Source organism: Anolis carolinensis, chromosome 5 (assembly GCF_035594765.1).
Source record: "Anolis carolinensis isolate JA03-04 chromosome 5, rAnoCar3.1.pri, whole genome shotgun sequence".
NCBI lineage: Eukaryota > Metazoa > Chordata > Lepidosauria > Squamata > Dactyloidae > Anolis > Anolis carolinensis.
Window position 1 is genome coordinate 101324010 of NC_085845.1, and position 25435 is coordinate 101349444.

A 25435-nucleotide genomic window follows, 5' to 3' on the forward strand; every position below is an offset into this window, starting at 1 on the left:
ACACCAGATGAGGAAGTACTCCATCAAAAAAGACTCGTCGGCACAGTGGATGATGAAGCAGCAGCTCCTCCTGTGGCTGGAATCGAGCATACCCTCACAAAGCCAGAAGCTAGCTAGACATAACTAGCACTTTAGCCCAGTTTCCTACAGCTCTTATCCATGATTTTATATTGTCATGACCGGGCTTGGCCCCATGTAAGTCGCCCCGAGTCCCTTCGGGGAGATGGGGCAGAGTATAAGAATAAAATTATTATTATTATTATTATTATTATTATTATTATTATTATTATTATTATTAGCTGGGAAGTTAAATAGCCTCTGTGTCTGTCTGTCTCTGTGTTGTTTGTCCAATGACATTGAATGTTTGCCATAGATATGTACATTGTGATCCACCCTGAGTCCTCTTCGGGGTGAGAAGGGTGGAATATAAATACTGTAAATAAATACATAAGACATAGCAATATCAAATTGTATTACCATGTTGTTTATTTAAACTCGTATCAAATCACTTCTTTTTTATTTTAAAGTAGAACAATTTCATAAAATATTTCCTTGATTTTCAATATTTAGCATTGCATATTATAATTATCACTCTTATCATTATGTTTTACACCAGGATGAAAAAGAGAAACTGACTTGGAAAGATCGCACCCCTGGTTATCTGGTGAACTTTGCATCTATCTTATTTATGGTAATTTTGTTTACATAGTTTATTTTCCTTGATATACATTGGTTTTCATAAGTTACCTTTTAGTGCATGCATTTTCACACTGAATTAGCGTTTTGAGAGGCAAGTGTTTTTTTTTATTAACGTAACCTTTTTTTTCAAGTGAAGTATGGACAAAAAATAAATAGAAACATTTTTCTGGTAATTTTCTACTAAAGTCCAAGACAGCTATATTTCTCAAATATACGTAGGTAGGAACATGAATATTAAGGTCTTTTTAAAGGTCTTTTAAAGGTCTTTTAAAACTACTGATTGTGTGCCCCAACAACTGTGGAGGAAATAAAAAATGCAATTGATAGATTACATGTGGACAGATCATTCCCCCCCTCCCCACCAAATTGTAGATGATCTAATCCCTCAACTACATGGTTTGCACAGTTGTATATTATTAGGAAAGAACATTCTAAAATCATGGAATAGAACAAAAATGGTATTTATACTTAAACCAGGGGTGGATCCCCATTCACATCAGCTTATTAAAATATTACTATATCAGGTTCAAAAATATTTACATCAATTATGGCCCAAAGATTACATAAATCCATAGTGATATATATTCATCCAGACCAAACCCAATTTGTGCCACGCAGGATAGCATTAAATATAATCCATAAGAATCCAATAACCACAATATTGCTAAATGCAATGAAAACCTTTGACTGCATTGAATACAGACCTTTTAAAATAAATAAATGTGAGAGATAGGTTTGTAGCACCTATAATACACAATTATAACACAATTATGGTACAGTTATATGAAAATGCAAATGCTACAGTTAGTGTATACCATGTACAATTTCCGATATCGGGAGTAACTCAACAAGAGTTTCCCTGCTATTTTATTTGCTGTAGCAATAAAACTATTAGGAAAACTAATAAGGACAACTATTGAAATTCATAGCATAAAAGTTAAAATATTGAAAATAATGTAAATTGTTTGCAGATTATTATTATTTTACTTTTTATCAAACCTCAAATAATGTTTAGGACAACTGCTATTAATTTTGGAAAAGTTTTAGTGATATACAGAATTCAAAATAAATAATAATAAAATAAACTTTATTTTTATATCCCGCCCCATCTCCCCGAAGGGACTCGGGACGGCTCACAACAGGGACAAGCCCGAAACAACGACACAACGTATTTGACAAAAACTTAAAACATTTCAACGATACACAAAATAAAACAATGGACAATACATTAAAATCCAAGCAGATAAAATCAGAATAATTAAAAGCAAAATAAATTGCAATAAATGAAAATATTAACGATAAACATGTCCAAGGAATACCAATTAAATTTATAAAGAATGTCCAATTTATCAATTAACTTTTCAGGATTTAAATATGTAGGAATTTTATTATCAAAAACATAGTACACCTGGTATAAAGCAACTATAAGTCAAAGCCAATAAAGTATACCAGCATTATCACCCCTCTGTCCATCCCTAGAACACTCCTGATTCAAACAGGAAGATATGATCAATTAAAGGAACAGAAAGAAAGAGTGTTTGTTTTCAAAGGACAAACCTATACATTCTGACCAAGTTAAAATCAAATTGGAGCTAATATATCCATCATTGCTGCTGTTAATGCAAATAAATGCATTAAAACTGTGTAGAGCACAGGCCCGACTTGTATTTTAACATATATGTAAAATTGCCTTTTTATGTTTAATGTTTTAACTGTTTACTAATATTAGATCTATTAGTAAACATATCCTAAATGTTTAATTTATATATTTAATCTTCTATTTTTGTTATTTTTGAGTTGTTCTATAAGTACACCTGATGTTGATTTTATTGTTCATGATTTGATCAGTTTGTTATGTTTTCACATGTATGGTTGGCATTGAATTTTGCCATTATGTTGTAAACCGCTTTGAGTCCCCCCAGGGGTGAGAAAAGCGGTATATAAATGCAGTAAGTAAATAAATGAATGAATGAATAGTGGTTCTCATCTCAATACTGCCCAGTGTAGATATGGCCACAGTTCACTTGTATATTGCTGCTTACTGCAGTTCTTCATGTGCTGGTCATTCCAACCATCCAAGATGCACTAGCCCCCCACCCACCCACCCACCCACCCACCCAAGTCAGTCCACCAACTTTTCTTCTTTGATAGATACAGAATAGAATGGATTTCCTCTGCTGCTTCTGAACACTGGTTCCAGCAGAGAGGGAGAATGCCAGAAATTAGTTAAATAAACATGAAGAGTTTGCAAGTTGAAACAACTTGACTGGAGTTGATTAAGCTTTGCAAATTGCAGGAAGCTACACAAACAGTCAAAATAACAAGCTAAATGCATATAGCTAAAAGAAAGTTCTCATCTTGCACGATTTCTACCCCCACCCCACCTCCACCCTGCAATGTTGTAGTCCCTGGGGCCTGCTTAGATGACTGGCAACTTTAGCACTAATATATTTGATTTTCTGCTCTAAGAACCGTTTGATAACGTTGTAAGCTGCATAATAAAGAGAAGGAGGTAAATATTGGAGACAACAGTGCTCGATTATGTACCTAATCTTGCAGTGCTCAACAATGACATACCCTGTTTCCCCTAAAATAAGACATCCCCCAAAAATAAGACCTAGTAGAAGTTTTGCTGAATTGCTAAATATAAGGCCTCCCCCAAAAGTAAGACCTAGCAAAGTTTTTGCTTGTAAGCATGCCCGCCGAACAAAACACCAGAGCATGCAGGATTGGTAAATGTACGTACCATAGAGTGTTGTACATGGAAATAATGGTAGGAACAAGAAATTCTTGATAGGATTCACAATTTGTCTGGTTATGCTGGTTTGTGATGACAACTATTGTACAGTATATAATAAATGTTCATTTTTTTGTTCAACAATAAATGTGAATTTTTCTTCATGGAAAACTAAGACATCCCCTGAAAATAAGACCTAGCGCATCTTTGGGAGCAAAAATTAATATAGGACACTGTCTTATTTTCGGGGAAACACGGTAGGATATAAATTCCCATGCTATGCTTGCTTGTAGGAATTCCTAAATGTATGTAGAGAAAAAGAATCGAGTCTTTCTGCTCGAATTGGGTGTTTCTTTGCTACTGAGTAGGGAAATAATTAAGCTGCACCTGATTTTTCAAAATGAAAATTTCCCCTTGCTCTTTAACAGCACTCATTCCATTATTTACCAACTTATGAATGGCATTTTAAGGAATATTGCATGTATACATCTGTTGTTTTTTTCCCCCCAGATTTCACTGACATTTTCGTTAGTCTTTGGTGTAATTGTGTACCGGATAACTACAGCAGCAGCACTGTCAATGAGTCCCAATGAATCAACCAGGTCAAACGTCCGTGTGACAGTGACAGCAACTGCTGTCATCATTAACCTCGTTGTGATTCTTATCCTAGATGAAATTTATGGAATGGTTGCCAAATGGTTGACAGAAATGGGTAATGTTGTTTCACCTTAACACATCCTTTTGATTCTTCTGATAGTGTATAAATAATAGCTCTTTTTTCCTGCAAAACATTATGTAGTGAGTAACATAGTGATCATTTAGTAGTGTTCATTCTTCATTTGGGGATTTTGCAACTGTGGGTTCCTCATTAAGAATTTTAAGTACAGTAGAGTCTCACTTATCCAACATAAACGGGCCAGCAGAATGTTGGATAAGCGAATATGTTGGATAATAAGGAGGCATTAAGGAAAAGCCTATTAAACATCAAATTAGGTTATGATTTTAAAAATTAAGCACCAAAACATCATGTTAGACAATAAATTTGGCAGAAAAAGTAGTTCAATACGCAGTAATGCTATGTAGTAATTACTGTATTTATGAATTTAGCACCAAAATATCACGATATATTGAAAACATTGACTACAAAAATGCGTTGGATAATCCAGAACGTTGGATAAGCGAGTGTTGGATAAGTGAGACTCTACTGTAATTCTATTGGTTTTCCCTTGCATGTACATATCATATGGATGTATGCTAAATCAGTGACTCTCGACCTTTGGTCCTCCAGATAGTTTTAAACTTCAAATCTTTGATGATTGACCATGAGCTTCAGTGAGTTGAAATGCAAAACATCTGGAGGATGGGGAGATTAAAAATTAGAACCACTGTTGTAGTTCGCACAATCTTTTTTTGGTCAGAAAGTTGTGAAAATCTGTTGATTTTTTTTTCAATTTTTGACCAACATTTTTGTTTCAGTTCATTTACTTGTGTTTGTAAAGTTTCAACCCTTACATACCTTGGCATGGAAATTCATGTGCATTTTATATGTTTTTAATATGCATTTTTTACATTGACTAAAGAATATTTGTGAGTACATGTTTCAGTTTATAGTTAAAATATACATATGGCTTTACAGGCCTTGCTGATACGCAAATGGGGCTAGAAAACTGTTCGGTTGACAGTCTCGGGGGACATACAATGGATATTTCCATCTGCAACTGCAAACACAATAAATTGTAGAACTGTCTATTTTTACAGCCACTCTGTATTTATCATTTGTAGCAACCTTTAAAGACATAAAATGCAGTAGTGCTGCCGGAAATAAATACACAGCAAATAACAGATAAAAAGCGCAAAGTTGCAATAATGCTGTTGTCAATAATTCATGTTATTATAATTATACAGTATGGTTAAGAAATAATTTAATTGCCAAGAAAACCTGGGACAGCATACCATTGATTAATATCTTCGTTCTTTTAAAATTCAGTAATAGGGTCACCATAATATTCTAGTTCTCGTTCGTAACAATGACAATTCATGAACATGATGGAAACACAAAGTAAAGGGAATTCTATCAGTAGACACAGCATAAGGTTTTGATGTTTTGCATAGTTTTTTTCTCATGACTCCTTCTGGCTCTATACAGAGATTATTTTTACATTTTTGTACACCTGCCTCAAAAATATGAGATAATTTTGATCTTGGAAACTGTCCAAAGATGTACATGGAGCCAAGTCTGTGAAAAAGACACCTGCCCCGTTGCACACAAGAGAAGCAACTTTTATCATCTCATAGGAGATTGCAGTGACCCATTTGAGAAATTTCGAGAGAAAAAGAGAGACATTACTAGGATGGCAACAGACAGCTGGTATAAATTGGCATTGCTTCTCACAGAAGTAAAAGTGAAACTTGGACTCCTTCTGCACTGCCAAATAATATCCAGGTTATCTGTTTTGAACTGTATTATATGGCAGTGTATATAATCCAGTTCAAATCAGATAATGTGGATTATCTGCTTTAATAATCTGGATTATATGGCAGTGTAGAAGGGGTCTTCCTGGCATTCCTTTGGTTAATACAAGATAGCATTCCTGAATTAGAATGTGGCTTTTCTACATTCAAGATACTTATTGTTTGCAAAAGAACACATCCTTGAAAGTAGTTAATTTGTTAGGATTTACCAACTCATTTCTCTTTCTCTTCTCTTTATGGCAGAGGTACCAAAGACAGAAAAAGCTTTTGAGGAGAGGTTAATTTTAAAGGCTTTCCTGTTGAAATTTGTTAATTCCTATGCACCAATTTTTTATGTGGCCTTTTTTAAAGGAAGGTAGGTTGAGTGTGATTTCTTTCCATGTTGTAATATTTTGGCACAGATAAGGCATGTTTTCTGCATTCCACCAGTAGTTAGGAAAAATCTTGATGATAATTTAAGTCAAGTGGGTGTCAATGTATGGTGACCCTATGAATGATAGATCTCCAAGAATCAATAGTATCATGGAGCTGGGTGGGTCATCATAGGTCACTTTTTTTTCGTGTCAGGAGCAACCGGAGTTGCTTCTGGAGTGAGAAAATTGGCCGTCTGCAAGGACGTTGCCCAGGGGACGCCCGGATGTTTCGATGTTTTACCATCCTTGTGGCAGGCTTCTCTCATGTCCCCGCATGGAGCTGAAGCTGATAGAGGGAGCTCATCCACGCTCTCCCCGGGTGGGATTCGAACCTGGCAGCTTTCAGATCAGCAACCCAACCTTCAAGTCATGAGGCTTTTATCCCCTAGGCCACCAGAGGCTCCTATCATAGGTCACTGACTTCAACATTACTGCAGACACCACAGATAGAGGGTCGCCATTAGGCATCAGGCCAGCCTCTTCTTGGAGATACAGTGTTCCCACACTACTTCGCGGTTCACTTTTTGTGTATTCGCTGTTTCGCGGCTTTTCAATCAACTCTAAAAGACTATTATAAATAATAAAAAATTACAAATTACAACCTAAGGAAGGGAGGAAGGAGAAGCCAAAGGGAGAGAAAAGGAGCCCAAGTGGCAACGGGAGAAGGAGGTGATTTATCAACACACGATTGGTTGATAAAGACTTAAAATAGTGTATAACAACTAAAATAATGTATAAATATTAAAATAAATATAGTGTCCCTACTTCGCGGATTTTTACTTATTGCGGGTGATCCTGGAACCTAACTCCAGCAATAAGTGAGGGAACACTGTATCCCAAAATTGCTTCCAATTCTGAATGGCTCTTACTGTCATTCTAATTTTTGATTTGTTAGCAGAGTATACCCACAGCTTGGAAAGTGTGAGGTGGTGCTTAAGGAGCCAAGTGTACCAGTAGCTAAAGTTTAAAGTAACATTTATTAAGATCGGGGTAAATTGTAGGGATGATACAGAAACATGATGTATATATTCAGTTTTATCATATTTATTTACTGTATTTTTATAAGTGTTTTATTCAACTTACTATATGGATTGTAATCATGTTTTATCAAGCCTTTTTGTTTGGTTTGGTACTGTGATATGGCCCAAGGACTAATCAATAAATTTACTCAACATTAAGAGAACTCCATTACTGATGACGAAAAAGAAGTTACTGATCCTAGCTAAGCCTGACTATATTCTAGGGAAACAAAGAAGAGCTGAAAGTTCCAGGCAGGACAAATAACCATAGAACAGTGGTTCTCAGTCCCCAGGTGTTTTGGCCTACAACTTCCAGAAATCCCAGCCAGTTTACCAGTTGTTAGGATTTCTGGGAGTTGAAGGCCAAAACATCTGGGGACCCACAGGTTGAGAACTACTGTCATAGAAAGAGAGAGGAATCTTCCTTTACCGCTATCTACTAATCTTCCCATCACCACTATGAGGCACTATTACTTTTGCAGAGCGTTGTTGAACTCAAACACAATTGAAATCTATCTTCCTATAACATAAAAAACATGAAACCTAATCTCTGGGGAGTTGCAAATAAACCTGTACCCTTCTCTCTGTTATAGCCCATGATGTATTTCAAGAGTACAATCATGCCACCTCTCAGTCTTCTCTTCAGCAAGCTGAACAGGTCCAGCTCACTCAACATTTCCTCAAATGTCTATCCAACCATTTCCTGAACCTGCTCCAACTTGTCTATATTATTTCTAAAACATAGTGCCTATAACTGAGTAGTACTCTATGTGGGGCTTCATAGTGCAGAATATAGTGGAACCGTGACTTTCCTTGACCTGAAATTACAACTCTGTTAATGCAAGCTAAAATACTATATGAGACCCAGCATGGTGTAGTGATTTGCTCACTGGCTATGATTCTAGAAACCAGGGCTCAAATCCCTACTCAGCCCTGGAAGTTCACTGAGTGACCTTGGACAAGTCACACTCTTTCAACCTCTGTGAAATACCGTATATACTCGAGTATAAGCTGACCCGGATATAAGCCAAGGCACCTAATTTTACCACAAAAAAACTGGGAAAACAGTGACTCCAGTATAAGCCGAAAGTGGTAAATTTCAGAAATAAAAACAGATACCAATAAAATTACATTAATTGAAGCATCCGTAGGTTAAATTTCTTTCTTTCTTTCTTTCTTTCTTTCTTTCTTTCTTTCTTTCTTTCTTTATTACATTTATATCTCGCTCTTCTCACCCCGGAGGGGACTTGGAGCGGCTGAATTTTTGAATATTTACATAAAGCTCAAATTTAAGATAAGATTGTCCAACTCTGATTAAATCATTATTCTCATCTTCTTCAATGTAAATGTGCTTATGTATCCTTTTAATAATAATAGAGTAAAATAATACATGTAATAATAATAATAATAATCATCATCATAAATACAGGAAAATAATACATGTAGTAATAGGTAAAGGTTTCCCCTGACGTTAAGTCCAATCGTGTCCGACTCTGGGGGTTTGTGCTCATCTCCATTTCTAAGCCGAAGAGCCGGTGTTGTCCATAGACACCTCCAAGGTCATGTGGCCGGCATGACTGCATGGAGCGCCATTACCTTCCCGCCTGAGCGGTACCTATTGATCTACTCACATCTGCATGTTTTCGAACTGCTAGGTTGGCAGAAGCTAGAGCTAACGGCGGGCGCTCACTCCGCTCCCAGGATTTGAACCTGCGACCTTTTGGTCTGCAAGTTCAGCAGCTCAGTGCTTTAACACACTTTGCCACCGGGACAAAGTACAGTAGTCTCACTTATCCAAGCTAAACGGGCAGGCAGAAGCTCGGATAAGCGAATATGTTGGATAATAAGGAGGGATTAAGGAAAAGCCTATTAAACATCAAATTAGGTTATGATTTTACAAATTAAGCACCAAAACATCATGTTATACAACAAATTTGACAGAAAAAGTAGTTCAATACGCAGTAATGTTATGTTGTAAATACTGTATTTACGAATTTAGCACCAAAATATCACGATATATTGAAAACATTGACTGCAAAAATGGCTTGGATTATCCAGAAGCTTGGATAAGCGAGGCTTGGATAAGTGAGACTCTACTGTAGTAATAAATAGAGTAAAATAATAAATATGAAAATAATAAGATCAGAGTGAAATAATAAATGTAATAATAATAATAATAATAATAATAATAATAGAGTAAAATAAATGTAATAGTAGCAACAATAATAGAGAAAAATAATAAATGTAGTAATCCCAATAATAATGGAGAAAAATAATAAATGAACCATATATTCTTGAGTATAAGCTGACCCAAATATAAGCCAACCAGGACCCTCACCCGAGTATAAGCCGAGGGGGGCTTTTTCAATCTTTAAAAAAGGGCTGAAAAACAAGGCTTATACTCGAGTATATACAGTATTTACTGCCATGCAGAGAGAAGGCATTAGAACTAGAACCTTGGATGCTGTTTTTCTTTTGGTTTATCTATGCAAGAAAGTTGTGCTCATACTTGAGTTATACAATAAATCTTGCCAAAAAACTTCATGATAGGGTCACCATAAGTCGGAAATGACTTCAAGGTGCACAGCAGGAACCACATTATTTTCCATCTTTGCTTAAGCATCTCTTGGATGGGCCATGTTTAAGCTATGTTCACAAGATCATTTCCCATGTACTACTGCTAAGCAAAAGTATCTTCATCTTATTCCTGTGCATTTGTTTTTTATGATGTAAATGTAGGATTTTGCATTTTTATTTCTTGAATTTCATTGTATTAGTCTCAACCCATTTTTTTCTAGTTTAATAATAATAATAATAATCATAATAATTCTTTATTTATATCCCACTTTTTTCCCTTATGGGACCCGAAGCGGCTTACAACATATTAAAATCACATAATCAACAATCAAAGTGCATCGCAATATAATAGGCATAAGAGAATAAACAAATTAAGAAAAAAACAACTACAGTATACATTCAAGTTCATGAGGCATCATTGTTTAGCAAGGTCTTTGTGAATTCTGTTTCTATCTTTCAACATATTAGCTACTTGTTCTTGTTTTGTATCAACTACAAACTAAACAAGAATTCCCTCTACTCAATCATCTAAGCCAACGCTTCTTAAACCTAGGGTTGCAGCTTCATTTGGGTCCTATAACTAAATCTGAGGGTTGTGATCCTTTGTTTGAAGGGCTTTGATTGGTTGTTGGAAGAGGCCCCAAAGGCCATCCAGTCCAACCCTATTTCTGCCATGCAGGAACACCGAGTCAAAGCTCTCCCAACAAATGTTCATCCAGGCTCTGAATCCTAGAATCCTAGAGTTGGAGGAGACCCCAAAGTCCAACCTCATTTCTTCCAGCTGTGTAAGTCTATGATTCTATGAGACCCAGATGGGAATATGAGGTAGGTGGGTATGGGTTCATTTCAGGCCACTCTGCAAACTAGGACCTTTGAAGTTGGAAGTATATGGAGCCTTTAATAAAGGATAAAAGTGTATGTTTAGTACTGTTCCCTTTCCACATGGCATCAAGAATTAGCTGCAGTGCCGTTGCCATTGCCTCTAAGAGATCCTTCACCAGTTTCACCACACACTATTGCTTCTGTCTAGTAGTTTCCCTCTTCTACCTGTTTTTCTCAATCCCAGGGGATTATCTCTTTTCCTCTGCTGATGCAGCCATTGCTTCCCCAAAGAAAATAAATTCATTTTAGTCTGGTTTTCCTACTTTGATATCCTCCCTAAATGGCCACATCAGAATTCTAAATGCCTGCTCAGATTTATCTCTTGATGTATTTCTCTCAGTTTCTTTGCATTGTGGTGTACTTCTAAATGAGGAAATATAGTGATATAATAGGCTAAATCCCAATTAAAATAGACCCATTGAATGAATGGGATTCAGGAAGGAAATAATTGATTTTACTCTAATTTAGGTTACCAGCATGATCCAGACCAAGATAATGGCTTTATAGATCATATTTAACATCTGCTCCCACAAAATAAATGCTTTATTTATATGAATTGATTTTTTCTGATACTGATTTAATCAGCATATTAAATCTGTATCACTTGTATGTTACTTTCAGATTTGTGGGTCGACCTGGGAAATATGTGTATGTATTTGCTGGTTACCGAATGGAAGAGGTAAGTCCCCAAACATAAACCATCACTTTGGCAAATTTTAGACATGCTAGTACTGAAAGAGGTACATCATATATCTGTTGTTATACCTTTCCATCTAATGGCTAATAATCTGTATGCCCCACCTACCAAAAACCCAGAAATAGGGTCAGAGGTCACAACCTCTTAGGATGCCTGCCATAGATGTGGGCGAAACGTCAGGAGAGAATACTTCTGGAACATGGCCATACTGCCCGGAAAACACAGAACAACCCTGTCATCCTGGCCATGAAACCCAGAAATAATTCTCTGTCTAACTCAAAGACTATCCAGGTGGAATATATTAAAAATAATTAACCATTTTGTTATAGGTTTGTTGATATATATATAATTATGCCATGACACTCCAGGGCACAATGGGAGCTGTAGTTCTTTTGAAGCCCAACCAACTTTGGTTGGACTTCAGTGGACTTCTCTTGTTCACCCCCTGGGTTATTATACTGATCGCTTGTTGCTTCCATTCCACTTCAGTGTGCTCCGGGAGGCTGCCTAATGGAACTCTGCATTCAACTGAGCATTATAATGTTGGGAAAACAGCTGATCCAAAACAATGTTTTTGAAATCGGAGTCCCGTATGTATCATACTTTTATTTCTCTAATGTATCACAGGCTGGTTTTAATATGCTGAAATCTATGGAAATATTAGACCGTAATAAAATGCTGGAATTTTATTTTCCCTAATGAATTGTCCATATCTGAATTTAAATTTTTTCCTTACATCAAAAAAGAAAAGGATACAACAATTTTAGGAAACCGAATAAAATATAAGTGGCTGAGATCTTGCACAGTTAAGCACAGTTTAAGAATTCCTCATGCGATACTGTCACCACCCCTATGAGTCACACTTTTCTAGCAGTAGCCCCCCTCCGTGGCTATGACTTCCTCCACTGAATTCTCCAGAGAACTCTAATGGATTTTGGCAGAAGATATCTCTGGTGTGCATCTGATTCTCCTCCCCCAATTCTCCACCAGCAATGGAATGACCATGAAAGGAGCTATTGCAGAAAGATAGTGAGCCCTGGTGGGGAATTAGGTGTTGTTGATAGAGAAGAAGAATACCACCCTCAACAACAACAACAACAACAACAACAACAACAACAACAACACATACCCTAGTATAGGGTGGAGTTATGCTTACATGTATCAGTGCTGAGCAGTCCATCTTTTTTGCCACTATTGTACTTCCACAGTATTGTCAATCCAAGTAGCCAATTAAGTAAGCATGGTGGACTACCATCAATTTCTGTAGGAGAAACTCTTGTCTTTCATTCCTTATCTGCCTGAAGACGATAGGAATGTGGCTTCTCTTTTCCCAAAGGAAGCTCGCAGGCTTACAGCACAGCAGTTTAAAGCTCTGTTGTGCCCTGGTAGCCTAAAAACAGCAGAGATATTGGAGCTCCTTCAAATGCTTCCTATCACGCCGGCGCCATCTTGCCTCATCCCTATATCAGAGCTTTCCAAACTGTGTTTCGCGACACACTAATGTAGTCACATGGTTCAAGGGGAGTATTTGTGATTTCCATGTCACTCATTCCCAAATAACAGTTCAGCCTTTTGCCCTGATGTTGGTTTACATACCTATGTGGAGGTTGGGCATGTATCAGATGACCATATCTGCTAGACAGCAGTACATGTGAAAAAGATCTTGGAGTCCTTGTGGACAACAAGTTAAACATGAGCCAGCAATGTGATGCGGCTGCTAAGAAAGCCAACGGGATTTTGGCCTGCATCAATAGGGGTATAGCGTCTAGATCCAGGGAAGTCATGCTACCCCTCTATTCTGCCTTGGTCAGACCACACCTGGAATACAGCATCCAATTCTGGGCACCGCAGTTGAAGGGAGATGTTGACAAGCTGGAATGTGTCCAGAGGAGGGCAACTAAAATGATCAAAGGTCTGGAGAACAAGCCCTATGAGGAGCGGCTTAACGAACTGGGCATGTTTAACCTGTTTGGCACAAGTCTGCCCATGCGAAGCAAGTGGACATAGCACTAAATGAAACATGCAGAATAATCACGAGATGCCTTAAACCTACACCTGTTGATAAACTCTACAAGCTAGCTGGCATTGCCCCTCCTGACGTGCGACGGGAAGTTGCTGCTAACTGCGAGAGAAAAAAGGTCGAACATTGTGAAAGCCACCCACTGCATGACTATCAGCCTCCTCCCACCAGACTCAAATCAAGGAAGGGCTTCATGAGAACCACCACTCCTCTTGATGTTCCTCCAGCAGCAGCAAGGGTGTCTCTCTGGGCAGCTAAACCTGGCAATTCTAACTGGATGGACCCCCATGAGGGTCTTCCTCCAGGGGCAAACCAAGAATGGGCAACTTGGAAGTCCCTGAACAGACTCAGAAGTGGAGTGGGCAGATCTAAAGACAACTTGGCGAGGTGGCACTACCTGGAGGAATCCTCCACCTTGTGTGACTGTGGAGCAGAACAAACAACTCCGCATATGTATGCTTGCCCACAATGTCCTGCCTCATGCACGGAGGAGGTGTTGTTTAAAGCTTCGGACAATGCGGTTGCTGTTGCCCGTTTCTGGTCTAAAACTATTTAGTTGTTTGTGATTTCCTCTAATTTTTTTTTCATCATTTTTAAATGTATTTGTTATGCAATGCTTTTGACATGAAATAAATAAATAACCTGCAGAAGAGAAGGCTAAGAGGAGACATGATAGCCATGTACAAATATGTGAGGGGAAGTCATAGGGAGGAGGGAGCAAGCTTGTTTTCTGCTGCCCTGGAGACTAGGATGCGGAACAACAGCATCAAACTACAGGAAAGGAGATTCCACCTGAACATCAGGAAGAACTTCCTCACTGTGAGGGCTGTTCGGCAGTGGAACTCTCTGCCCCGGACTGTGGTGGAGGCTCCTTCTTTGGAGGCTTTTAAACAGAGGCTGGATGGCCATCTGTTGGGGGTGCTTTGAATGCGATTTCCTGCTTCTTGGCAGGGGGTTGGACTAGATGGCCCATGAGGTCTCTTCCAACTCTGCTATTCTATGATTCTATGATTCTATATCCATGAGTTCTTATTGGCTTCTAGGAAGGACTCAGCAAGATTGCCATATGCTATAAACTGGAAACATTTCCAGTCATATACTTATTCTCTTAATATCCCTTAATCTCCAGCAGATAAGCAGATTATTATCTCATTTCTATTTTATCTGAAGGATTCATCAGGTATCATGGCATGACCCCCACACCCCGCATTGCCTGACTTACCTGGGACCCCATCCACAGACGGAAGCGTCACTGCCCAACTTCCTTCCATTGCTCCTAAGGCAACATATGAAGCTTTTGGTGCTGCCGTGGTGGCCTGTGCCACTTGCTATCCCCTTTCAGCATGAAACCTGGCCAGAAGTCTTTGTGTGTCATCTAATGGGCTCCGTGTTAAAAGTGAAGAGCAAGCAGTATATGATGGGCAAATTAGCCCGTCTGATGAGGTGATATAAATCTGAGTCAAAGGAAAGCCCTGCCCCTTTCCCTATTGAAGATAACAGAGCAAGAACCTAAAGGTCCATGGCAGAAGCCATTTAAGAGCCAGCCTTTGATGTGTCTGGGTTGTTGTGAGATTTTTGTTTGATGTTCCAGTAGCATTCTCTCTAAGGATGGCAAGCATCCTCCGAGGTTTGTTCAGAGGTCTGTTGGAAATTAGGCAAGTGGGGTGTATATATATATTTGTGGAGTGTCCAGGGTGGGAGAGAGATCTTTTGTCTGCAGATGAAATGTTAGGAGAGAATGCTACTGGAACATGGCCATACAGCATGAAAAATTCACAGCAACCCAGTAATTCCAGCCATGAAATCCTTCGACAACACTTTGTGGTATCTGTTGCTAGAAACAATTGTCTGTAGACAATTATAGTGTTCCTCTGGAATTGCTTGTGACTTTAACTTTGGAATGCCTGATGAACCTTGCTTTGATCCAGAACCCAGACTGGTTCAATCATGCTTGTGCAAGTGAATTCTTACAGGCCAGGATGTTCTTTAAGCTTTGTTGATGTATGGCTTCTCCCTTGGCTGCAGTTGTCTCAAAAGCATGGAGCTAATTGTCTTCTCCCTCACAAGATGTGACACCTAAGCCGGTACCTAGCAGATTGTCCAATTAGCAAAGCAACATGAGCAAGGAGAGAAAAAAAGTTTATTTCTGCAGCAGAAATTAGGTGGACACACGAAGTACAAAGTGAGATCCAGAAACAATTTCCAACTAGTTTTTCTCTCCTTAGCATACAGAATAATTTAATGGTTTGGATCAAAGCACATCCTCTTAGTTCAAAACACACCCTCTTCTTTCTGTCATACATCAATAACACCAAATTATCTCAAAAATGGCTGTCTTTGTTCTGTCTAGCATATCACAACAGATAATATCAGTGTATGCGAAATTCAATCAACAGGAACCATTTGGGTTGCTTACAGTCATAGAGTCTGTTACTTTAAACAAGGAATTTTAATTAACACGTGTAGATCAGAGGGACAAAACTGAGACAGAGGAAGCTTTCTTTCTCACCTATAACAATATAAGTGGAGTTTGGGTTTGTCTATGCAATCTTCTTGCTTCAAGGGAATGGAAATTTCACTGAGAGTTTATTCTTTTTAGTTATTGTAGTTCTAACTGCTGAAAATGTTGGCAAAACACAGACCTATTTTATTGGAATACCAGCCGTGAAATAAAGAGGCCAGATACAAGGTCTTGGATGAAATAAGGGCCATTTTATTGACTTATACCTATGAATTTATTTAATTCTAGTACATTGGCTAAGCTGGATGGGAGCGGGCAGCAACCTGATGTGGGCCTTAGTCAAGGGACAGATGTCACCTTGTGACCACCTCCTCACATTATCCTTGGATCAAACACCCGACCCTAAGCACAATCCAAGTCCATGGATTGTTCACCCAGCCAGTGTTTTACTGGCCCACCTAGGGGCACACCCTCACAATTTCCAGGACTTTATAAGAGAGAGGAAGCACCCAGCCTAAGGCCAAGAGCAGCCTCTTCACGGCCCCTCAAGCCCCAAACCCTAGATAGGCTATTCCAAAGGCCCCACTCTTTACCTCCAAAGGGAGGGGATGCCATAGTGTACACCAACTCTAATTCTCTCCCCCTCTCTCGTAGTCCCTTTCCCCCACCTAGCCAGATATAATGGCTTTGACAGAAAACTCCCCAGGTCACTGTTTTAGCATAAAATGGAAGTCATATGGTATTTGCAATATCAAAATCTTTCCCATCAATAATCCCAGGTCATTCCCTCCCAGATGGGTGGCCAACACATCTAGAGGAGGCCCCACATGCTCCTCAAACAGCAGAAGCAGCAATCCATTTCACCAGAAGCCTCTTCTCTCTGTTATGGTAATCTCTGAGTGGTTAGACTCAATTTAACCCTCTCTGGGGGAGATTCCACAAAAAATCAGCAGAGTAGCAAAAGCAAAGCTTTCAAATGCAGCAGTTACTTACACGGGGCGAGCAAAGAGAAGCCTTTGACCATTTAGGATTGCAATAGACTGCAGAGTCTCAATAAAAGTTCAAAAAGTATTTATTCAGGTAAAAAGAACTCAATTATAGATAGAAAGGCTTGGGAGCTGTCTAGTCTGCTCTAGACTGGTTTCTAAGGAAAAATAAGAAAGGAAAAATAACAAACATCTAAATAGTTACATCTTGCCAGGAGAGATGGCAGGACGTGTTGTTAGCTTGAAAACAAAGGGAGAAGAGAGAGCCAAAATGGTTCCAACCTCATGGTCCAGTTTATTGGGGCCAAGACATTCTTACCAATGGGAAGTTAATGTCCCTAAAGATTCACATTTCTACTAACTTCAAAGTAAGGGATGTGACGTAAACAGGATAGGGTGAAACACAGTAAAGCTTGTCTAGGCATGCTTTGGAAACAAGGAAAGGATTCCCTAAATCTAACTCTATCATCTATCTAACTACATCTAGACTTGAGTAGTCCAGGATGATTCCCAACACTCTCCAGCTATTCCACAATGGAAACTTAGCTCAATCCTAGTTAAGTGCACATACAGATGCCTCAGACCTTCCCCTCTACCCTGTCAAGTGGACCATGCTGTGTCCACAGATTAAGACCCTCTGTCTTATCATACTGAGAACTAACAACAATAAAGAATGTTAGTTGCCTCTGCAATTACAGTAGAGTCTCACTTATCCAACACTCGCTTATCCAATGTTCTGGAGTATCCAACGCATTTTTGTAGTCAATGTTTTCAATATGTCGTGATGTTTTGGTGCTAAATTTGTAAACACAGTAATTACTACTTAGCATTACTGCATATTGAACTACTTTTTCTGCCAAATTGGTTGTATAACATGATGTTTTGGTGCTTAATTTGTAAAATCATAACCTAATTTGATGTTTAACAGGCTTCTCCTTAATCTCTCCTTATTATCCAACATATTCGCTTATCCAACGTTCTGCCGGCCTGTTTATGTTGAATAAGTGAGACTCTACTGTAATGAGAATAAAACCCGAGTAAAGGTTGAAGAAGCTGGGCATGGTCAGGTTGGTGAAGACAAGGCTGAGTGGTCACATGACTGCACTCTTTCAACACCTCAAGAGTTGTCACAGAGAGGAGGAGTCAGCCCAGTTCTTTGCTGACCCAGAGGATAAAACCAGATCTAATGGTTTTACATTCAGAGAAGTAGATTTTTAAAGAACATTAGATGAAACTCTTGGCAGTAACAGCATTTCAGTAATGGAACCAATTGCCTAGAGAGGTGGTGATGTCTTCTCAGCATATCTTCAAAAGAAAGCTGGACCGCTCACTGATGGGGATGCATTAGCTGGGGATCCTGCACTGAACAATTGGCTTGAACGTAATGGTCCCCGAGGCTACTTCCATTTCTATAATTTTATGATTCTATGATTCTGTGTGTGCACAATAACATTCAAAGTCATTTTTATATGTGTGTGAACAGACAAATGACTGCAGATAGGCACTCCATGCAGTCATGCCAACCACATGACCTTGGAGACGTCTATGGACAATGCCGACTCTTAGTGTTGGAAATGGAGATGAGCACCAACCCCCAGAGTCTGACACAACTAGACTTAATGTCAAAGGGAAACCTTTACCTTTACTAATTTAAAATTTCTTGAAATCTGCAGTATAGATAAGCTGAGCTCTCTGATGGTTCAAAGAGTAAAGTGAAAGTTCTGTAGCAATGAGATTTTTTTCCCCCCAAAAGCATGTAATTTTCCAATCATATTAATTGCCTTTTCTTTTAATTCCACAGTAAATTAAAGAAACTGTTTCGTAAACTGAAGGATGAGAGATCTGGTACAAAACAAAGTGATCTGAATCTTTCTAAGCGACCTCAGCAATGGGAACTGGACTATGTCTTGGAACCTTTCACTGGGCTGACTCCAGAATATATGGAGATGAGTAAGGTCTTTCAATATCCTTTCCATATGCTGGGACCAAACTGATATTTTTCTCAAAAGCTATGAATACTTTTTTTGGTAAAGCATATGTTAATAGATCATTGAGTTTTACTATTGGAGAATGAATGCCAGAATTTTTTAAATTACTACTAGTATGCATAAAGACCCAGATGATTATAGTAATAAGGAACTTGCTCTGTTTAAGCAACTTTGTGCAGTACATTTTGTGGCTTAGCTAGGATTTTCCTGCAACTTTAAAAAATGTATTGTTTCCATTGTAATCCATGCTGCGGTGCGCATTGGCAGTGTGTATTTTATGGCCACCACAGTTTCAAGTCGTCTCAAAGTCGCATTATACTGTCAGTATAGATGGGATCTTAGAGATAAAATTTTGCTTTTTGTTACACCCTGATAACTGCAACCTCTTCACGGCCTCCCTGAGCTGCGGTTAGTTGTCCTCAGCCAGATCTGCCCAATGCCTCTTCTAATGGTTTCTTTCTTAGCATCAAACATTATTGTAGGCTTCTTTACCTGCCAGATAAATCTGGAGATTTCTTTCTGGCATTGAATGAAAAGTATTCCATTTTTATTATAGGGATTCTTTGAAAGTGGAACAGAAGTTTTGGCAACACATTTGTTTTTACCACTGCAGTTATTCCCATAAAAGATCAATTTAACTTTTCCATTTTTCCAAGTCTCTTTTTTTTTTACATTTTTTATTTATAACAAAAAATGAGAAAAGAAAGTTAATACGGAAAAAGGAATATTAAAGAATTAGAAAGAATGGCAATAAAGTATATATTTACTTACAACTCTCCTTAACCTGATTATACAAATGAAATATTTTTTAAAAAAATTAAAAGTGCAACTTATGCATTTTGCTTACTCAGACTATTCAATTTATCAAAATCTGCAGTGGGTACTCTGGTTGTCTCTATGAAAAGCCATGGTTATAGGCTTAGGGAACTGAGTATGTTTAACTTGATAAGAACTGTTATGGATTATGCTGCCTCAGATATGGAAGAATCTCCTTCTCTGATAAGCATAAGGATATCTTGGGCAAGATCTCCTAGACAGAAATACTAAACAAAAAGATGGATGGGGTTTCTTAAAAGGAAGATAGTAAAGATACATTTGCAAGCAATTTCAATGAAAAAGGTTGAAAACACCTGAGGTAAGGTGAAGACATATGCTGCAAATCAACAAAAATCAACAAAATAGTATTACATTCTGAGGAAGATGAAAGGATAGAATAATTTAACTATCAGAGAATACAGCAAAATGGATGACAGAGAGAAAGCCATGTATCCTACAATGTTTTTGCCTTGGTATTTTCATAAAAGGAAAAGACCAAGTGGTGAAAACAGAACAAGAGATTGCAGCCCAAAACAGGGGGGCATGGTGGCAAAGTGGGTTAAACCACCAGCTACAGAAGATCTTGCTGATTGGACGGTTGGCGGTTCAAGCCACAGCTGAGCTCCCGCCGTCAACTCTAGCTTGTGTTTACAGCAATGTGAGTAAATAAATAGGTACCGCTTTCGTGGGGAGATAAAGGGTGCCCTTGAAAACATGCCGGCAATTCAATCCATGGACAACAGGCTCCTTGGCGTGGAAAAATGAAATGAAACAACAGCACCTCCTCATGGCCGAGTCGAGCACAGCCTCCAGATGCCGGAGATGAAAAAGAGGGAAGCCTTAGCTCTGTTTATGTACTGTTTGTCTTTGCTGTCTATTGTATAACGGCATTGAATGTTTGCCATATATGTACCCTGCAATCCGTTCTGAGTCCCCTCAGGGAGATAGAGCATAATACCCTGTTTCCCCTAAAATAAGACATCCTCAGAAAATAAGACCTAATAGAGGTTTTGCTGAATTGTTAAATATAAGGCCTCCCCCGAAAGTAAGACCTAGCAAAGTTTTTGTTTGGGAGCATACCCGCCAAACAGAACACCAGAGCCTGCAGGATCGGTAAATGTACGTACCATAAAATGTTGTACATGGAAATATTTGTAGTAACAAGAAATTCTTCATAGGATTCACAGTTTGTCTGGTTATGCTAGTTTATGATGACAACTACTGTACAGTATATAATAAATGTTCATTTTTTTTGTTCAACAATAAATGTGAATTCTTCTTCATGGAGAAAAAAGACATCCCCTGAAAATAAGACCTAGAGCATCTTTTGGAGCAAAAATTAATATAAGACACTGTCTTATTTTCGGGGAAACACGGTATAAATAAAGTATATCATCATCATCATCATCATCATCATCATCATTAAAAGATAGTAGGAACACTGTACAAAACCCTGGACATATTCCAGATTGTCAAGATCCAATAGTATTACAATAAAGACAAAAAGAATGGCTTCTCAGATAAATACACAATATGGGACAATATATTAATCACTGAGAAGAAAGTAATTACAAAAATGTATAAAATCTTGCTACAATGGGCCACAGAATTGGAACAAGTTAAGGACTGCATGACAAAATGATCAATCTACCTGAAACATCCGATAAAAATGGAAGATTGGGAGAAGATGTGGAATTATAAATTGAAACTTACTTATTCTTACGATCTCCAAGAAAATTGGTATAAGATGATGTACCAGTGGTACTTAACTCCTGAAAAATTGGCAAAGTGTTACAAAAATATAAAAGACCAATGTTGGAAGTATGATAAACAGGTGGGCACTTTTTACCACATGTGGTGGGGATGCAAAATCGCAAAAGACTATTGGAAAACAATTCATGGAACAATACAAAAACATTTTAAAAACAACTTTCAGATGAAACCGGGATATTTTTAATTAGTTATGACAGATATGAACTTTGATAAGAACCAAGAAATCCTGTTTAATTACTTTGCAACAGCAGCAAGAATCGTGTATGCAAAAAAATGGAAGAAATGGAAGAGATGCCAACCAAGGAAGAATTTATATTAATAATCATGGATATAAAGAATATGGACAATTTAACTTGCCACTTGAAGAATCATTATAGTAAACCAAAAGAAAGAACAGATTGGACTTTACTGACTAACTTTATCAAACAAGAAAATATTTTCACAACAACATAGAGAAAGAGAGTTAATAAACTATACAACATAAAGAAAACTTTGTTACCCTGAAGAAAAGTCAGGAAGTACAACCAACTTTTAATTTTTATTTTTCATCACTATTTCTATTTTTATTACCTTTTTCTTTTTCTTTTTTTTCTTTCTCTTAAGTTTTTGCTCTATATATATATATATATTCTCTTACATTTGGTTTTCTCCTTTTGCTTTTTTCCTCTCATTTCCTACCTTTCTTATACACGATATTGTTCTCATCTTTTTTATGTATAAGCACATTCAATAAAAATATTTTAAAAAAGATATTTCTTAAGCAAAAGAGCACTATATCTAGAATGAAGTCCTATCAATTTGATGCCCACTTTTGTGATGAATTTCTGCATTTGCTGGGAGTTAGCCTAGGTGGCCATGTGCTCACTTCCAATTGTCTGCTACATCCCCATCACACAAGGAAACCATCATGCATACTACCCTCATTTTAAAAAGGTATAATTGTAAATACCAGAAGCACAAATATATTTTGTAGCAAATATAATTGCACTAGAATCCAGAACTGGAGATTCTGGCCATGGCATTAGTGTGAAATTGCCTTTACCTCTGCACTCAGCACAACCCCTTAAAATTTCATCCCCACTCCCCACTATTCCAACCTGAGTCCAACAACCTCCCCAGGCTGCATTTCCAACTTAACCCAGCACTTCCAGCATCCTGCCTGGATCTATTAATGGTGATCCTTGTGTCACAGGTTAGTTTGGTAACTTCAGTGCATACAGAAAGGGACTAGTAAGTAGGGATGTGTGATTCATAAAACAAATTATTCAGAAGTCATTATAAAACTGTGGGGCACTGGCATTTCGTTGCTAAAGTATAGTTAGTGATAAATTTGTTACTGTAATGAGAGTAATAAAATTTTATTACTATTTTGTTACAGTAATTGCACATAACTTACTATCATTGGGGAAACTTTCTCCCTCATTTTTAAAGCTATTGGGGTGAAATTTTCTACAGTCGTAGAAGATATTTATCACTTTTAGCCCATCAATTTTCAGAACATTTCATTAATCCACGTATTTTGGGGGAATTTTCAAAGGTTTTATAAACAACATTTTTAAAAACCAAAACTACAAGAGCTATCTCCTTGAATTTTTATACAATGACAGGAAATAACAGGAGATCATTCCTCCCAACTTTGAGAAATATTCAGACATCTACTGATTTTAAAGATTTTTTAAAAGTTTGACAAAAACATTTTTAAACCACAACAGCTATCTCATTGAATGTCTCTCATATTAACCAACAGAAATCAATATTAACCAATTCTGCATTTTCATAGAATCCTTGAGTTGGAAGGAACCCCCAATGATCTAGTCCATCCCCTTCTTCCGGGTAGAAGAGCACCATCAAAACTCTACGGACAGATGGCCATCTAGCTTCTAAACTAATTAATATGCTTCCCCTATAGTATGGAGGTCATCCAGCAGTCTACCACAGGCTTGGATCTGGCAACATGGGAAGCCTTCCGTGTTGACAGCTCCATGGGGAGAAGTCGCAAGCACTACATGCGCTCCTCGCTGCCCCCATGTGATCACCAGCAGGCTGGCAATGTGAGACGGAGCGAGGTGAGGGTCTCCATGCCTCACCCTTAAGAGGAGCACCACTACCAGATGTCTCCAGCTGCCGCCAGCCATCTGATGAGGTCCTTAGGCTCAGAGCATTTGTGGACCACACCAAATCCTTGGGAGGTCTGCATCCAGCTCCTGGGCCGCATGTTGTGCAGGTCTGATCTACACTGTCTTTACTGCCTTTTATGGTCAGAAGACTTCTACTTCTGCTTTATTGAGTATTCTAAAGCCTTCGACTGTGTGGATCATAATAAACTATGGCATGTTCTTGGTGGCATGGGGATACCAAGTCACCTTGTCTGTCTCCTGAGAAATCTGTATAAAGACCAAGTAGCCACAGTAAGAACAGATCACGGAACAACAGACTAGTTCAGGATTGGGAAAGGAGTACGGCAGAGCTTCATACTTTCACCCTCCCTATTCAACTTGTAAGCAGAACACATCATGCGACATGCGGGGCTTGAGGAATCCAAGGCCGGAGTTAAAATTGCTGGAAGAAACAATAACAACCTTAGGTATGCAGATGATACCACTCTGATGGCCGAAAGCGAGGAAGAGCTGAGGAGCCTTATCACCAAGGTGAAAGACGAAAGTGCAAAAGCTGGGTTGTAGTTAAACATCAAGAAAACCAAGATCATGGCAACTACACCTATTGATAACTGGCAAATAGAAGGAGAAAACGTGGAGGCAGTGACAGACTTTATATTTCTAGGCGTGTAGATCACTGCAGATGCAGACTGCAGCCAGGAAATCAGAAGACGTTTACTTCTTGGGAGGAGAGCAATGGCCAACCTCGATAAAATAGAGAAGAGCAGAGACATCACACTGGCAACCAAGGTCCGCATAGTCAAAGCAATAGTATTCCCCATAGTAACCTATGGATGCGAGAGCTGGACCATAAGGAAGGCTGAGAGAAGGAAGATAAACGCTTTTGAACTCTGGTTCTGTAGGAAAATCCTGAGAGTGCCTTGAACTGCAAGAAGATCCAACCAGTCCATCTTCCAGGAAATAATGCCGGACTGCTCACTGGACGGAAGGATATTAGAGGCAAAGCTGAAGTATTTTGGCCACATCATGAGGAGACAGGAAAGCTTGGAAAAGATCACGATGCTAGGGAAAATGGAAGGAAAAAGGAAGAGAGGCCGACCAAGGGCAAGATGGATGGATGGTATCCTTGAAATGACTGGTTTGACCTTGAAGGAACTGGGGGCGGTGACAGCCGACAGGGAGCTCTGGCGTGGACGGGTCCATGCGGTCACGAAGAGTCGGAGACAACTAAACAACTGAGCAGCATGGTCAGTGTAGACTTATATACTGCAGTTCAATGTGGCATTTCATTTTGTATAATCAATATCTGGAATAAAATAGCACATTTTTCCTACCAAGAAACCAAAGTTAAGAATAGTAAAATAACAATTTGTATGTCATAAGCCACACAATGCAGTTTAACATTGCATCATATGGGACCCTAACCACTTAGGTGTGAAATGTGGCTCTGAACTGACATTAAAATGCCAGTTCCAAGCTGCATGGAGGCCACACAAGGCTGGCCGAAGCTACCTCCATGGCAGGATGCCAGGCCAACAATTCAGCCATGCCAAAATCAGTTTGGCAAGTTCCCCACCCAGCCAGCACCCACATCCCTGCCCCCAAATGAGTGGAGTGAGCCCCTCCTTTCCTCCAAAGTTCCTTTGCTGCCTTAATGAGGAAAATTAAAAAGTACAGATAAGGCAGTGCTGGTAAGAAAGGATTTTTTATCCTTGGATGGAGAAAATGGTGGTGCCGGGAGGGGGGCAGGAAGGCAGTGCCATTCCACCTTCCTGGGC

General features: G+C 38.7%; 1 protein-coding gene across 1 annotated transcript in view; it reads left to right on the plus strand.

Moving 5' to 3' along the window:
• Window positions 1–25435, plus strand: part of ano2 (anoctamin 2) — a 173374-nt gene that overhangs the window by 124285 nt on the left and 23654 nt on the right. The window contains exons 14-19 of the mRNA XM_062981994.1: window positions 617–691; window positions 3947–4148; window positions 6152–6263; window positions 11421–11478; window positions 11986–12086; window positions 18765–18913. Of these exons, the coding sequence (XP_062838064.1) occupies window positions 617–691; window positions 3947–4148; window positions 6152–6263; window positions 11421–11478; window positions 11986–12086; window positions 18765–18913 (697 nt within the window). The remainder of the gene's footprint in view (window positions 1–616; window positions 692–3946; window positions 4149–6151; window positions 6264–11420; window positions 11479–11985; window positions 12087–18764; window positions 18914–25435) is intronic.